General features: G+C 50.9%; 2 protein-coding genes and 1 long non-coding RNA gene across 20 annotated transcripts in view; 1 reads left to right on the forward strand and 2 right to left on the reverse strand.

The window, feature by feature from the left end:
• Cpeb1 (cytoplasmic polyadenylation element binding protein 1) overlaps positions 1-5133 on the reverse strand; it is a 108111-nt gene extending 102978 nt beyond the window's left edge. For 4 of the 15 annotated variants that reach the window (XM_017588940.3, XM_017588939.3, XM_008759510.4 and 1 more), the window contains exon 1: positions 3298-4072. In XM_017588940.3, the coding sequence (XP_017444429.1) occupies positions 3298-3426 (129 nt within the window). In that variant the 5' untranslated portion in view covers positions 3427-4072. The other 11 variants (XM_063284707.1, XM_063284698.1, XM_039105662.2 and 8 more) reach the window with 10 other exon arrangements.
• On the forward strand, positions 4582-6422 carry LOC134483748 (uncharacterized). The gene is made up of 2 exons (XR_010060638.1): positions 4582-4721; positions 5504-6422. It is a non-coding gene; the product is annotated as an uncharacterized LOC134483748 (long non-coding RNA).
• Positions 6423-9563: 3141 nt separating this feature from the next.
• Positions 9564-16585, reverse strand: part of Ap3b2 (adaptor related protein complex 3 subunit beta 2) — a 32715-nt gene continuing 25693 nt past the window's right edge. For 2 of the 4 annotated variants that reach the window (XM_063262715.1, XM_063262713.1), the window contains exons 16-26: positions 15298-15416; positions 14748-14856; positions 14288-14405; positions 13769-13919; positions 13551-13611; positions 13219-13325; positions 12803-13031; positions 12361-12445; positions 12026-12123; positions 10075-10213; positions 9564-9949 (exon numbers count right to left, since the gene is read on the reverse strand). In XM_063262715.1, the coding sequence (XP_063118785.1) occupies positions 9799-9949; positions 10075-10213; positions 12026-12123; positions 12361-12445; positions 12803-13031; positions 13219-13325; positions 13551-13611; positions 13769-13919; positions 14288-14405; positions 14748-14856; positions 15298-15416 (1367 nt within the window). In that variant the 3' untranslated portion in view covers positions 9564-9798. Of the gene's footprint in view, positions 9950-10074; positions 10214-12025; positions 12124-12360; positions 12446-12802; positions 13032-13218; positions 13326-13550; positions 13612-13738; positions 13920-14287; positions 14406-14747; positions 14857-15297; positions 15417-16585 lie in introns of all 4 variants that reach the window. The other 2 variants (NM_001107532.2, XM_063262712.1) reach the window with 1 other exon arrangement.

Genomic DNA, 16585 nt, shown 5'->3' on the forward strand with positions numbered 1-16585 from the left:
GATACAGAAATAAATGTTCCTTCTATAACCCCCCAATATCTATTAATATGACTAGATATAATACTAAGAGTCTAAACTTTGCCCAGAATTAAAGACCTAGCCTCTCACTACTGGGTCAGAGTCCTTTTGTACCCTGGGAGATAATTCTTTAGGATTTTACAATTTGGTGTACACACACCAAAAAACAAAAAACAAACAAAAAAACACCAACAGAAAAAAACAAAAAAATCCCAGCTCAGCCCAACTGCAGCTTTTTTCTCAGAAGGAGGCTGCTACAGATGTGTTGGGAGTTCAAGGCCAGCCTAAGATCACATAAGGAGATCCTGCAGAGAGGGGAAAAGAGAAGGGGAGGGAGAATAGGGAGGAAGAGAGGCACACACTTAGTCTTACTAACTCTTCCGTGGAACTCTAGGAGACATCACTATAGGCATTTGGTAAAGATAGAAAAGATGAGATTAGGGGTTGGGGATTTAGCTCAGTGGTAGAGCGCTTGCCTAGGAAGCGCAAGGCCCTGGGTTCGGTCTCCAGCTCCAAAAAAAAAGAACCAAAAAGAAAAAAAAAGAAAGAAAGAAAAAAAAGAAAAGATGAGATTAGGCATCACTCTACTTTAATCTGTCTTAATTATATAAAATTTCAGGGCTGTCAAAATGGTTCAGCAGGTAAAGATACTGAGCCTGAGCCCCAGGATCTTATGCTGAAAGGACAGAACTGACTCCTGAAAGCTGTTTTTCTCCCAATACGCAATTATTTAAAATGTAATAAAAATTCAAGAACAATTATTTCAAATCTGCCTTGTCTGAGGAAAAATTATTGAAATTTTATCTATGCTGAAAATGAAAGTTTTCTGTACAGTAGGATGGGAGGTCAGCACAGTAGGAGGAGCCTTTCTCCAGACCTCTGGCTATCAGGTCCAAATGCTCTGACACACATCATGGAATAGTAGACACAGCACATTCCTTCCAGGCACTAATGCTCAGAAGACCTATACTGACTTCTACAGCAGTAGGAGATTCCTATCTCTACAGACAGCTATAAAAATAGGACCAGCCCATAAACCCTTTCTCTACATCATCCATCACCAACAACCTTTTGATCCTTGACATGCCAAGGCACACAACATGTAACAGGTTGGGATAAAGCAACAAAAAGACCCAGGATCCCATTCCATCACTTAACAGCTTTTGGAATTTGTATGTGAGCCGCAACTGCAAACTATTTTCAGGTAGAATCCAACATCAAAGATGTTGTATTTGATCCAAACTGTGTACGTTTTTAATCGCTGTGCTTATAAACCAGGGATCCTTCAAAATGGGGAGGTGTCAAAGGTCCACTAACTCTGGACATCAAGTACTTCAGTAATCAATGAATGCTTCCTTTAGAGCGGCATAGACACATAACCCTGTAGGTCAATGGCTACTACTCTTCCCTTTTCTTCAACTCATTTGTTTTACCTTGGTATAATTTGGATTTATAAACCACTTAAAAGATTAAAAAAAACCAAAAAACAAAAAACGAGTCGACTGCCCCAGATGCAAATACTTATCAAAACAGCCATTATCAATAGCTCCTTGCTAACAGGTTTGGTGCTATTCTTAGAATCATACAATTTTGTCTTCCTCCTTCACTTTCTGCTTTATGAACACTTAAGTGTGCCACAGCACTCTAATTGCCTATACTGAAAGGACCCCAGAACCATTCCTAACTGCAAATGTCCCCATGATCGTTAAATGCATGTGTCAGCTCTCTAACTCCTGTCTGCTATACAGGCTGACACAGCCTCCCTTCCACACTGGGGTGCCTCTGACAGGGAAGTTGTCCGTGAAACAATCATCGGAAGAGAAGCAAGTGTTTTCATACAGTTGTCAACTTTCTTTAAACAGAGCCAGCAGTGCCAAACGACTCAAATTGAGATTAACTGTGGGAATGGGAGGGTGGGGCATGGTAAACGCGACAGAAAATGCCCTGTTTGCCCTGTAAGTTCCAGGCACGCTCTTAAAGATAAATGATCAGCGGTGAATCTTAACCACTACTGCCCTTAGGGGCTCCTAACAGGGCAGAGCTCTAGTTCGCATTCAAAGTCAGCGGCCCATTCCTTTCTACATACTGGGAAAACAATTACCAGCTTGTATTTCTGAGGTTTTGGTTTGCCTATTGTATTTTTCTTTTCTTTTCCTTTTTTTTTTTTTTTTTTTTTTTTTTTTTTTTTTTTTTTTTTAATCTTGGATCCCTACACTCAAAGAGAGTATGTGAAAGTGAAAACTCTCCTCACCTAAGTCTCCACTGGTACATGTGACCCGAATCACCTAAGAGGTGGCCTGGAGAAAACTGGTACATTCGTGCCTTTCCAGAGCACTAAACTCGACCCACTTGCCTTGGCTCCAGCAAATGACGCAGACCAGCAGTTTACCCAGGTGCCAGAAGAGTGGGGAGGCAGCCCGGTAGCCAGGGAGACCAAAGGAAGCAGTTGCCAGAGAAATGCGTTCATCAGGGTCGGGCCTGGAGGCCGCGGTGGGGGATGGGGAGGCCTGAGGCTGGCAGCCCCAGGCTATTCCAGGTCTCCGGTGCTTCCGACATTTCCACAAGCTTAATTCTATCTGAGCGCAGAATACAATGAGGTTTAGCCTGCAAGGCGCAAAGTGCCACTACAGACCACGGTGCTAACATATACGAAGCTGCCTGCAGAGAACAAGGCTGCATAGTACCCTGGAGCCCAGGTGTTCCAAGCTTTCTAGCGTTGAGGGCCACTTGCAGGAACCTTGCAGAGCCCCTAGGAAATGAAGCTCATCACAGTGAGCGGCTGGAACCGCAGAGCAACCCACACGGGTGGGAAAGGCCCGAGCAATACACCGAGCTGTCCACCAAGGACGCTCCTTTCTGACCTGGGTCCCCTCGCTCGCCTCAGGGACCCTAGGCAGGCATGGGCCTTCCCCCCACAGGTGGCGTCTAGGCCCTAGTGAAACAGTCTGTCAGCCCTACCCGCCCAGCGTCCAGTCACCGCTCCCCGAAACCTGAGGTCAGAGCTGGAGGCCACGCGAACCCATCTGCAACCCGACACACCCCCGAGTTTGGGCACCTGGCCTTGCCGGCTGAGAAAAGCTGAGAGACAGCCTCGAGGCCACATGAGTGCGTCTCGCCAGGCCGCCGACCGAGGAGAGCGGACGCCGCCGAGGACTAGCAGGCTCCACGCCTGCGCCCCCTCGCGGGCTGCTTGACTCCACCTCCAGGCCCGCGCCCCCAGACCCGCGAGGCTCCCGGGGACAGCCCTCGAAGCCCCGTCACACGCACGTGCGACCTCACCTGGTCCGGTCCACCCTCAGGGCTAGGGCTCCAGAAGCAATCGAACGTGTGAAGCCACGTGACTTCCCCGGGCTCGGAAAGCGCGCGGCCCGCACGAGGGGCCCGAATACTCAGCTTTAAAGGAGCCATGTCGGCGCCGTCGTGGCGCGCCTCCCCCAGCGCGGACCCAGCCTGAGGGGGTCTCCGCTGCTCACTGTGCGGCCCGCAGCGAGCCGCCGGCTCCTGTCTCCTGCGGGACGCCAAGGCGACTCTCGAGAGACGCCGGCACTGCCGGCCGCTCGGGCTCTCACGTGCGACGGCTGCGGGAGGAGGAACTGTTGTGGGCGCCCGGGCTCCCGTCCGCGCCGCCAGCTCCGGTCTGGACGTATGTTCGAAGCCACCGAGAGTCTGCAAGCGCAGCTCCGAGGCCCCAGCGGCCGCCCCCGGAGGGCCGCGGCGCCTTTAAGCCCAAAGGCCTGAGTCACGAGGAGGCTCCCTGCCCCTCCCCGCGCGCCCCACACCGCTCCACGAGGCCCACGACCGCGGGCATGTGACCGGCGCCCCGCCCGGGACGCTAACCCGGGCGGCGGTGGGGGCCTGTGAGGCAGCGAGACTGCGCGCGGACCGTTAGCTGAGGCGGCAGGGACAGCAGCCCCGCCCGGCCCCGCCCCGCCCCGGCGGCTCTTACCAGAGAAAAAGCCATGGGGTCCGGCGTGGCCCTAAGGGACTGGCGGGCGGGCCGGCGGGTCTGTGCGGCGCGGGACGCGCACACACGTGGGCACTATTTTTGCAGCGAGCGGCGCGCGACTCCGCACACCGGCGGCTTATAAAGCTCCGCGGCGCTGGCCTGATGAGGAGCACCTGTGTCGGCCCCGCCCGGCCTCGTCCCCGCCCCCGCCCCCTGCGCTCCTTCCTGCCGTCCATACCGGCGCTCCACCGCCCACCCTGGGCCTGGGGGTCCGAACCGGGGCTAGTTCTGAAGCTCGAACCGATGCAGGCCACCGCTGCCTCCGGGAGTCCAAGGGTTCAGGCCTGAGCACACCCCTCGCCTAGTGACCCTGGCCAAGTCACTCTCCCGCAGGCCTCAGTTTCCCTACAGATTTACAAGACCCTGCGCTGCAGCTGCGCTGGTGACGTGCGGCCCCCTTAAAACCGTATAACCACGCCTCTCCTTTTCTAGTGACCTCTCCGGTGGAAGCCCCGTTGCACCGAACCCAGCCCCTCCACCCACCCCCACCTGCAGCAGACACGCCCTCACTTCAGACCGACTGCAACTGCATCTGGAGCGAGCTGGAACTGGGAGCGCAGGCGTCAAGGGATTCGGGAAAGTTCCGATGACAGCAGTGATCCTCTTCGGATTGCAGTTCCCCGGGGAAACTGCTTCCGACGCTCCCTCCAGATAGGATAGGACGCTTTACTGAGAAAATTCGGGGCAAGAGATCAGGGTGAGCTGAGCTGTTGTTCAGAAAGGCGTCATGGGCCAGCCAGGGCTGGACCGGACCGGAAGCCCAAGCGAGCGCAGAGGCGGAGATGGCATTCCGGGCTGGAGACCAGGGAAGGCGGAGAGGGAGGAATGCACTGAGCGGCTCAATCTAACTAGGACCAGCTAATGCGTGTTGATGCCACAGGAGGGAAGCCGGAGCCCGGTTTATGATGGGCTTTTATTCCGCAGCTAGCTGGAAACTAGTGAATGGTGAATGGAGCCTGGAAGTTGTCAGGTCTCTTTTAAGGTGTTGCTGGAGACTGGGAGGTTGGAGATAAAGGCACTGGAGTGGATAAGAAAGAGACCAAGAGTGTATTGAACATTTCTAAGTGTGTTATATGTTATACATTTTATTCAGCATGCATTACACTCAAGGTTCCTCCTGACAGGTGGGGAAGAAGCTGTTAGCAACTTGCTGGCAGGTTTATGATGCAGGAAGTTTCAGCCCAGGGTATTAAGAAAGGAAGCCTATGGCCCTAGTCTAGTGTAATGTTTGGAGGAGAAGATGGGAAAGAGGACGGATGCTGGAGATGAAGTCCAGAGGGAGCTGAATAACAGCGAGAGCTGGTTAGTCTCCATTCTGGGGTTGTTCCCAAGGGTTGCTGAAACCCTAAGCAGAAAGGGTGGTGAGTATGGAGAACCCATCCCCTTAGGAGCAGTCCAACTACAACCCCATCTTGGCAGCATAGGCCTGATACAGTAAACCTAATATTTCTTGCTTTTCTTCTCTTCCTATTCTGAAAGGGTGCCATACCAAGATGCTTATGACATCAGAACTGTGAGGCTGTGTGAGATGTTCTGAAGGCCCAAGGTACATCCAGAAAGACTGATAACCCATCCCTGGTGGCTTAGGCCCATTACTGCAACACTATCACAGAAGAGGCAGAAGGAGGGGTGCCTTGCATTGGAAGGCAGTCAAAAACTACAGTCTGAAGAAAGTCTGCCTCAAATAAATGAAGAAACACATAAATAGAAGGGGTGGGTTAGCTGATAGGCATCACACACCTCTAAAATCTCTCATATGAACCATAAGTCCAAGGACACCATGCACCTTAGTGGCTGCCAATTTGTGGTCCTTCGCATCCAGTCCTCCCTGGCCCCAAAGTTAAACGAGATAAGAATCTAAGACATGAAATGGTTCCTAAGGGCCTATGGGAATGCATATCTGAAAAATATAGTTTCAAGCTCCCAGCCTATAAGAAAGTAACTTCAAACACCAATTTCTGCTGCTACATCACCATCCCTAAACCTAGCCGAAGGTGGTAAGAATGGAGTATTTTCTGGGCACTCAACCATGTGCTTAGCACACTTCTAAGAGCTTTGCTTGTGTTAGCTTGTTTTGTAGAAGTAGCATGCTTGGCTTCAGCTGTTTGTGAGACTAAGGCAGGAGAGAGGATTGCAAATTTAAAGCCAGCCTGGACAGCTTAGCCTGTGTGTCCCCACCCTACACCCCCTAACCACACTCCCAGACTCGAGTAGAGTTGGGAATATAATCAATGGGTGTGCTCGTCTAGTACATACAGGACTCCAGGGCCAACCTCCAGAATTCTACAAAAGAAGGACCCCTTGCCAACAGGAGCAAATCAAGAACTCAGACCTATGGTTTTCCATTTTCATACTTTCAGACGAAAGTAAAACCTCTGGCATCTCCAGCTTCCTTTCATATTTTACATTTATCATTTACTAGCGTGATATGGACACAAGTGGCGGTCAGAAGACAACTCACAGGAGTCAGCTCTCTCCTTCCACTGTGTGGGCAGTAGGGCTTGAGCTCAGGTCATCAAGCTCGGTGGCAAACGCCTCCACCTGGTGAGCCGTCCTGCCCTGCCTCACCCCACCCCCAGTTTTTGAACAGGTTCTCAATATGTTTGTAGTCTACATTGTCCTGAGTCCTTGATCCTCCTGCCTCAGCATGTTACAGTGTGTGTGTGTGTGCACACGTGCTTGTGTGTGCACAGACTAATGAATTTTTTTTAAAGTACAGAGGATCAGCCCCACCCTTATCATATATAAATGTAAATTTTAAATAGGTTAAATATATAAATGTGAAAAGTTGTTTTGGGATTTTAAAGAGGAATATAGGAGGACAACTTTTTTAATTTGTTAAAGTCTAGGCTCACAACCAAACTATTTCAATTTGTTGTTTTGGTTTGTTGAGACAGAGTCTCACCATGTAGCCCAGGATAGTCTTGAACTGAGATTCTCTTGCTTTTACCTAAGGTAAAATTCAGAGGGTTATAAGTCTGTGCTATCTGGCCTTGGAGGAGAACATTTTTATTGCCTCAGTCTGTGGACAAATTCTTCAAATTAAAAACAATAATAAAACATGAAGATGATAAGTTTGACCACAGTATAGTTTAAAACTTTATGAAAATATATAAAATTGGAAATGCATACCAAGTCTTCACAGATCTAAGATAGCTTGGATATCTAAGAACTTCTATTCTCCACAATGCAGTCAATCAATATGTTCTGTGAGCAAAGTTCCCCAAGATCAATACGTAACTGTGTATGAGTGTTTCATGCTTATGTGCACATGAGCATGCGCACTTATGCGCACATGAGCATGCGCACTTATGCAGAGACCTGGAGTTGACACTGAATGTCTTCTTCTATGGTCCCCCCCCCCCTTTAAAATAGTGTCTTGGTGAAATTGGAGGTCACTGTTTTGGCTAGACTGGCTAACCACTGAGTCCCTGGGATCCGGCGGTTGGGTTTCTATGTGGGCGCTGGGGATTCAAACTCAGCTCCTCAGGCTTATGTGGCAAGCCCTTTATCCAGAGCTATTTCCCAATCTTTCTGTGTGGATATTTCTTAGAAATTTGCCTCTCTGTGTCAGCCTGATTCAGAGGTAACAGTGAGTCTAAGTCCAGCATTCAAGTGGCTCTCGATTGGTGGGTCAATCTCAGACAAAACACTGATCAAAACAGAAAGCCTAGGGGAGACTCCAGGGCCCCCAGGCCCTGAAATCAGCAGCTCCAGCTGCTGTCTGGTGCCACCGTGCCTGGCAAGTCCCCAGAGCCAGCTGCTGTCTGGTGCCACCAGGCCTGGCAAACCCCCAGAGCCAGCTGCAGGGCTGTCCCCTGATACTGCTTTTGTTCTCTTTCCCTAACAGGAGGGCCACACCTATTTCACTCTGGCATACTTCTGAACAGATAGGCACTTAAGAGACAGGGCCGCAAGGACATACTGCAAGAAGCTAGAGCCCTGGGCATGGGTCAAAAGCTTTGGTACTATATCTTAAGCTACCTATGCCTGGAGGCTATTCTCTACAACCCAGTCAAACACAGTGTTCTGTAAGGAAAGTATCCCAAGATAAATACCTACTTTGAATAACAGTGCATGTTCTAGTCCCACTTGTGGGGGAGGGATGGTCAGAAACCCCATTGGAATAGTAAAGGTTCTGAGAAAGCCTGTAGGAAATAATTCATTTAAATTGGCAGTTCCTCCTAAACTTAATTCATCCTAATTTTTTTTTGGGGGGGGGGTAGAACACATGGTGATTGATTCCCTGTTGCCCCTCACCAGGAAAGGCATTAGGGAAGACCACTAGGTTTGTCACAGGTGTGAAGGCTCTCATCCTCACTATTCTATATTAGCTTCCTGAATTGCCACAATGCATACTCACAAGTGTCAGAATTGGTTACATTTTTTTTGTTTTACATATTTACACTTATGTATCGGGGGGGAGGGGCACAGCACAAGTGTGGAAATCAGAAGACAACTTCAAGGAGTTGATTCTTCCCCTCTACCAGGTGGTCTTAGGTCATTAGGCTTGGAAACAAGCCCCCTTGTGTCCTCAGTTATCTGACTGGCCCCAGAATCTGTGAACAGGATCCCGAGAGACTGTGGACAAGCAGCTTGAGAAGCATGTCTGTGCCTCTTCTGTTCCTCCTCTACAATGGCCAGTTGGGTCATCTCCCACGCTGGGAGTGGGTTAGCTTGCTAGGCCCTCTATCCAGCCAGACACAATGGATGTTATTTTATACTGTACAACTATATTTGGGGAATTGCCCATATGATGGATCCTTCCTTCCCAAGAGCTTATAAAGGAAACCAAAGCAAATTGCCAGTCATCAATGGGAACTAGGTTCTGTTCAGACATCAGAAGGAAGGAAGTGGTAGGATCCCCAAACCCACACAAATACTGTATCAGTGTGGCAGCCTACGTGTAATACCATCCTGGGAAGGTGAAGGCAGGATTCCCAGAGCAAGCTGGCTGGGAACACTAGCCATGCCAGTGAGCTCTGGGTACAACCGAGATATCCTGCTTCAATGAGTATGTTGGAAGAATGAGCAAAAATAATTGCCAACATCAACTTCAGGTCCCAACCTGTTCATACATGTACATATATACACACATGTATGTGTACACATGCCACCATGTGTCTACAAATGCAAATAATGCATCTCTCGCATACACACACACACACAGGGTGGGGTGGGAAGAGGCAGGCCAAGAATTGTTTTTTAAAGATGATGATGTAGCTTTGGATTTGTTATGTAGGTGAAGATAGATTTGAACTTCTGATCCTCCTGCCTCTACTTTGCAAGTGCTGGGATTCCAGGCCTATGATACAACACCCAGCTGAAACAGGAATTCTTCCAGCTCTGCCCACCCATGCCTTCCTAGATGTCTCCTACTAGAGATACCTAAACACTCCTGCCTAGAGGTGGTCAGGTCAGATATCAACCAGCGTCTCCCTGAGAGCCATGAATAGCTTCTCCTACAAGATCACAAGAGTCAAACAGTCACTCGTGGTAAATCTTTCCCCAACACCTTAGAAGGAAGGTGAGCCAGAACCAAGGGAGAGAGCGCATTTTATTGAGATTTGCTACGTAAGTACATACAGAAAACTGAGGAGAGGGGTTGATGAAGGAGCAGCTTCTGTCTTCCTCTGGGAAGTCACTAAGGGACCCATAGGAAGCAGGTGGGAGGGAGACTGTGCTCGCACTAGGTTGAGGTGAGGGGAGAGATCTGTGAGCAGATGTCACAGGGAGGGATCGGGTGAAGATCAGTGGGTAACAGTGCTGAGCAGTCACTGTGTCAGAGCCTGTATCACATCCTTCACCAGCATGGTGCCAATCACCATCTTCTCACTGTTGACAGTCAGCTGGGCAGCTCCAGTTCCCCGGGCATCCAGAGTCAGCAGGACCAGACTCCCACTAGTCAGCGTCCTCCCTGCAAACCTAAGATGGGAGCAGAGGAAAGGGTGGGGGGAAGAGCTGCCAACGGTGACTGTAAGGAGCTCAGCCCTGGGGCCTTCCTTAAAGCCAGACCCCAGCAGAGCCTGTCTCTGCCCCTCTACCAGTACCTGTACTCATCAGATGCCCCACAAGGAACACGACCTAGGTTGGCAGTGGCAGTCACTTTCTGCACCACCATGTGATCACTCCGACAGGTGTCTGGCAGTGTAAGCTTCTCTGTGATCTCATTCATTCCTGTCAGCTTTCCTGGGGGCAGAGATCATGATGAGGACAGAGGCTGTGGCTGACACTGGCTAACACCTGCATCAACTAGCTGAACATTCTCATCAAGTTCTCCAAGGCTCTGCAGGTCAGAATCACCCTCATTAGCTTCTGAAGGTTCCCCCTTCCTCTCTTACTTCAGGAAATTGACATGCTGCCCATTTCTCTCACACTGTCCATTCTTAGTAGCATCATCTTGTCACTGTACATGACTCTACACATGCTCAATCTACCCATTTCTGAGAACTCCTTTCTGGAAAGGAGACTGTTCCTCATGCCGGTGCCCTGCTTCCTCCCTGTTCATGGCCAGGGTCCTCCAAAGAGGATTCTAAAACCTCCCTCAAGCCACTGCCACTGTCCCTTCTCTCCCTGAGGTTGTCATGGACTCCAGCATGCCAGATCTTGGATGTCTTTGGTCATTACAGACATGTGTACCCTTAGCTCCTTTCTGCCTTGCCATTCCTCTGCTCATTCCCTTCCTCCTGTAGAAGGCAGATTTTCCTTAAGGCTCTGCCCTTGTTTCTGATCCCCCCCCACATCCCCACCCTCACCCCCGCCACCACTGCCTCTCTCTGCAGGGTGAAGTCACCTCACTCACAGCTGCCATTTCCACCTCTTCGCTTGTGACTCTGGCCATCAGGTGTTTGCTAAGCATAGACCCACATATCCAATCACATCCTAACACCTTCCAAAGCACACCTCAAAATGGCCTTTCCCCAAACTAACCAGGCTCTTCTCTTGCCTGCCTTATTCATTCTTCTAGATTGGGGGCTTGACAAATTTTAGAATATAAGTCAAATTTAGCCCATTAACCAAGTGTTTTTGTTTGTTGTTATTGTTGTTTTTAAGCATTGGGTGACAATTCAAGAAAACAGCAAGCAGTTCTTGAAACTTGAAAATTAAATAAAATCGAAATGTCCCATACTTAGCAACAAAATGTTATTGGAACATAGCCACACTCATTATTTGTTCTATCTGACAAATAATAGCAAAGCTAAGTAATTATAGCAGAGACCACATGAGCCTCAGAGCCTTAAATACTGACTTTATGACCCATCACAGTAAGCATTCCCAGTCCGCTGTAGGTGGAAAGTTACTGTTCACCCCATACCAAGCCAGGGATCCTAAAGCCAGACTGTCCCCCGCCTCCTCCCCCTGCCAAGCATTCACTCCCACTCCAATCCTCCACTCCTTTCTCCATGGCCCCGATCCTACCTGGCCATCTCTCATCAGATCTGCTGCAATGGCCTTATAACTATACTATTTACCCACACCCCAGTGAAGGCCAGGGGCTTTGTGAAGCCCTGTGTCTCTTCCCCTGCGGGGAGGCTATCACCCCATCCATTACAGGCTTTCCACTTTTAACTGTTGAGTATTACCAGGCTGTTCTTTTGAGAGCAGGGGCCAGAGCCTTCCCTGGCTCCTCCCCTACCAGGAAACGAAAACTAGTATCTTCCCCACACACCCAGTAACTTCAGGGACTCCTTCTCTGTCCTAGGAACTAGAAGAAACACACCACTTCTAGTTTTGTTCTTAGTACTCCCCTGTGACAGGGACACCCATGTCCTAAACAGAATTGCCCTGACATTTTCCATTCCACTTCTGCACACACTGTCTCCCCTGTCTCCCCAACTGGAATGTGGGCCTGGACTGTGTGCAAACTTTCCCAAGCTTCACCACAAGTCTATGTGAGCAGAAGCAAAGCTACTGGGCCTCCCTCTGTCTAAAGGGCCATGCTCCTCCCACATGTTGCAGCACTGCAGAATAGTGCTCCAATCTACCACAGGGAGCACTCACCCTGTTCCTTCTTGAACTCATTCTCACTCATAAATACAGGGGCCATCAGCTCCCCGACAGGTGGCTGAATGGAGACATAGAACTGTCGGGTTTGGGTGCTGGGAAAAGCAGAAGGAAATGAGCAGAAATGAGGCCAGCATCCACCCCCGCATTCCCATCCTATTTTGAGGCAGGGCATAGAGGCAGAAGAGTGAGGTAAGACCCAGAGCAGGGACTGACAGTCAGACCCATAGAATTCCATGTGGCCCACCTACGTCCAGCCCCAGCTCCGGTTCTCTCAGACCCTGCCTCTCTCCACCCCACCCTCTCACTACTTGCATGAGCTGGGTACATACCACAGCTGGAAGTTGGCTGCCTGGGTTGAGTCACAAAAGTTAATGCCCATCACAGTAGTAGTGGATTCTCCAGGTGCCAGGGACTCTGAGTGATGCAAGAAAAACAATGAAAGGACAGGAAAGGCCACCATTGTCCTAGAGCCCTGCTTGGCTCCAGTCTTCCTCCTGAATCAGACCACACCAGCCTTCTGTGGATTCCTGGCTTTTGGGGCCCATGGAGCCCCTCACCCACTCTCAAATTTTCTCAGAGACCTCCTATCCTAATAGGAACTTGCTTTTCTCCTAGTCCATCTTATCTACCGTGGTAGGAGTCATAGTAGATGCCATCTCTGTTTCCTTATAGCAAGGCACCTGGTTTGACTCCAAGAGGATATCAGCACCTACAGAAAGACTGAGTCTGCTCAGGGGCCGTCTCCTCTACCCTGCCCAAGGCCCTCTGTACCGATTTCAGGAAATTCTTGAATGCTGATGCCAGCAGGCAGCTTGGGAGTGCCCACATGCAGCCCCTTGATCGGAGTCTCGGAGTTGTTGGAGAAGTAGATATGCAGAGACACCATGTGGGGATCCCCAGAGAAAGGCTGGCGGCTGAAGGCATAGTCCACAGCCAGTCCCTCTCCAGCTACCCGGTGCAGCAGCTCCTGCCTCCCAATGCTGGACACTGGACTCAGCAGCTAGAGAGGAAGACAAGGGACGTGAGGAGGAAAAAAGGCAAAGGATTGTGAACCCCAACCCTGTCTTACCTAGAGCCAGCCTGAAAAATTTGGACCTAAAGGTGTCCCAATCACTAAATCCCGGGTTGTTCCACACAGGACCACACCGCAGAATACAGCAATTAGTTGAATCCCTCCCCCAGCTCACCGAAGGCACCAGAGACGAGTCTGTAAGTGTCAGACCTTCCAGGTCAGCAGCCAAACTGGTGGACACAACCATGGGAGGAGACACAGGCTGGACACTAGGAGAGGTGACTAGGAGGGGAGAGGGAAGAAGAAAGATAACTAACAAGGAAGAGGGAACTGGGCTTGGCTTGACTTGAGAGGAGCCCAGGGCTCAAAGAGCAGAATTCAGCACCGTGGACAGCGAGACACAGAGCCTTCCGGAAACTAGGTAGACCCAGGACAAACACCCCAGATCTCAGCCTCTTAAGTCACATTGGGCTCCCTTCCCCCATGCCTTCTACTACTCAGACTCACAGTCCTCTAGGTCAAGCAGGGAAATCTCCTTGGCTGCAGGGGTGCTTTTGCTGCTGGGAGGCTGAAAGAAAAAGTGGGTAGGTTATGAGGAAGAGGAGCACCTTGGCTTTCTCTGGGGTGGTGGGAGACACACAATCTATTCTGAATGGAGGGAGATGTCCACGCATAGGGTAGGAAGACGCTCTTACTGTCTTCTTCCTCCAGGAGGCAGGCTCTACCTGCTCTTCCTCCGACTCCGATGTCACCTCAGACTCAGAGCTACTACTGGAGTCACTGCCCTCCTCCGAGGATGAGCCTTCCCTGTGTCCCTCTGACGCCTTCTTCTTCTTCGTCTTCTTCTTCTTCTCACCTTCCTCCTCGCTCTGTTCACTAAAGGGGGTGGAAAGGTGAGGCTATGGTTCAGTCTGGACCTTGTCTCATAGAACAGGGGAAGCCCTGAAAAGTGGAGGAGGGAGAGGAGACCTTGGCCCAACCAATTCTGCATCTAGCTCCCTATCCCAGCCCCAGGGGAGCCTTACGCTAGCTGGTGCCATCTCAGGCCCCAGAGCCCCGGTGACCTCTCTCTGTCACTCCAATGACATCTTTAAGACTCCTAGACTTCAGCAGTCAGGCAAAGCAGCCATCACAGGAGATGACCCAGAAGGTGTGCAGGCCCCAGCACCTCATGGTAGCTCATAGCCTCCCAGAAGACTGGCTCATTTTTTTTCCAGAACAGAGCCCTGGCCTCCCCATCTTACCTCTCGCTGCCTTCGCCTTTCTCTTCATCGTCATCTTCATTGTCCGACTCACTGCTAGACTCCCCAGAGCCACTCTCACTGCTGCTCTTACTCCCCGACTCGCTCTCAGACTCAGGCTCTATGGAGGAAGTGTGTCAGGTTTCCCCGCTGCATGTGAAGCCTCCCACAACAGGAGGGGCCTGTCCACTTCCTGTGTAGGCTTTTCTGGGTCTATGGGAGTTGTTTGGGTTCCCAGCTCCAGAACTGAAGCTCCCATTTCATTTGACCTGCCCCAAAGCTAGATGCCAAAACATGGAAGGACCCACCCAAGTGTTACTTGCACTGTCACACGTATGGGAATGGACAGCTGGGTTCACACAGGCTGTGACTTGTCAGCAAGTGCATACCTTGGTCACTGACCACATAAACACACACTCGGGCATGCACAAAGGCAGGTCCACAGCTCTACCCCTCTGCTCACCGCTGTCTGCAGACTCAGTGGGGCCAGACTCCCCCTCAGAATCAGAATAGAAAGGCTTTTCCTTCTCCTTCCTCTTCTCCCGATTTGAGCATTTGGTCCATTCAGGTACCTGAAGATATAAGTACAGGCCTTTCCTTGTGGTTGGAGGACAGGGAAGGGATGTGCCTAGCTTTTGTAACCTATTACTATATCCCTTCTTGGCACCCCACTTGGGAATGACCCCCAAAAAGGAAACACTGGAGAGGGACAGTCCAGAAGGAGAGGAGTAAACGGTTCATAGCCGTGATAGCACCCAGACATGGAGAAAACGATGTGGGCACAGCACACAGGGAGCGAGAGGAGAGTACACAGCACACAGAGGGGACCTCAGTGTACTCGCCCAACAGGCCCATGTGGGTCTCAATAAGGGAGAGATCTTCTTCCTGTGTGTGGGGAGGGTATCAGAACTGGGACAGCAACACACGCACACACGCACACACGCACGCACACACACACACACACACACACACACACACACACACACACACACACACACGCCAAAGCTGCTGACCTCCACATTGCGCACAGATGGATCTGGGGCTTCCTCTGGCCAGTCTGGGAGCTCCTGGTAGCCTGTAGCCTTTGCGTTGAGTAGGTGGGACAGTGAGCCCAGTTGGAAATGGTCCCGATCTGAAGACAGGTTTATAGGTTAGGCTAGTAGTGGCAATAAACGATGCTTGGGGCAGGGGTATTTGTTTCCTGGATGAAACTGGGTGCTAATTCTAGAGAGGATCCCCCAGCTAAGCAAGGGATAGTGATGGTTACATCCTCTGGTGAGTCCTGTGCACCCTGACAACGCATCCAGGCCTACATGCTGTGAGAAGGACAGAGGACAGGGCAGAGGACAGAGGGCAGATAGACTGGGAAAACAAGGTGTCAAGAGAGGCAACTCAGTGACCAGAGCAGCTGTTGGCCTGGCTGCTCAAGTCTCTCTGTGGAGGCCACCGTGTGAATGTGGCTCCTCTTCTGAGCACAGGCAGGAGAAAGAAGTCTTACATGGGACACGGTGTAGAAGAAGCAGGCCGAGCTAGCCAGAGGTGAGGAGAGAGGTCTGGAGGAGCTCTAGATTCATGGGGATGGATAAGCAGTCAGAAATAGGGTGGGAGAGTCAGGGTCACAGCAGAGAGAAGGAATAGGAAGGAAACACAGCCATGAGTGAGGATGGCTTCAGGGCTGCCCTGCCTCCTGGGACAGTTACATCATCATCCTACCTCAACCCTTGACACCCAGGGGAGGAGGGAAAATGCAGAGGTACCAGGAAAGCCAGCTTCTGTTTAGGAAGCTCCTCTCTGGGTAGGCCCTGGCTTCATTTCCTAGGGCTAATGAGGCAGCTGAAGCAACCTCCCGTCCCAGGCCACAACTGTGAGCAGAGGCTGGGAGCCTGGAGACGAGGGCTTGGGCTGGCCTCAAGTGACTGCCCATGGTGCTGGTAACCACATCCTCAGGACCGCTAGAAACATGTCCCTTTCTTTGGCATGTTACTTCACTACCTGCCTTCCTAGGTCCTTGGCATCTAATATCTAATATAGAATCCCAAGTCCAGAGCCTGCTCAGGAGGGAGGTGGAAGAGGTGCCTAAGAAATGGAGAGGAAGCAAAAGCCCCACGTGATGAGGAGAGCAGACCCTCGAGAGAGGCAGAACCAGCCATGAGTGTGGTGGAGACTGCAGGTGAGGCAGCACACCAGCTCTACACACAAGGGCTTAGTGCCTGACTGAAGTTCAGCCTCCTCGGTGGAAGGCCTGGGCTCTGGACCTGGCCACTTCCTCCCTCTCTCCCCAGTCATTACCCCAATTCCCAC

This window comes from Rattus norvegicus, chromosome 1, assembly GCF_036323735.1.
Source record: "Rattus norvegicus strain BN/NHsdMcwi chromosome 1, GRCr8, whole genome shotgun sequence".
Taxonomy (NCBI): domain Eukaryota; kingdom Metazoa; phylum Chordata; class Mammalia; order Rodentia; family Muridae; genus Rattus; species Rattus norvegicus.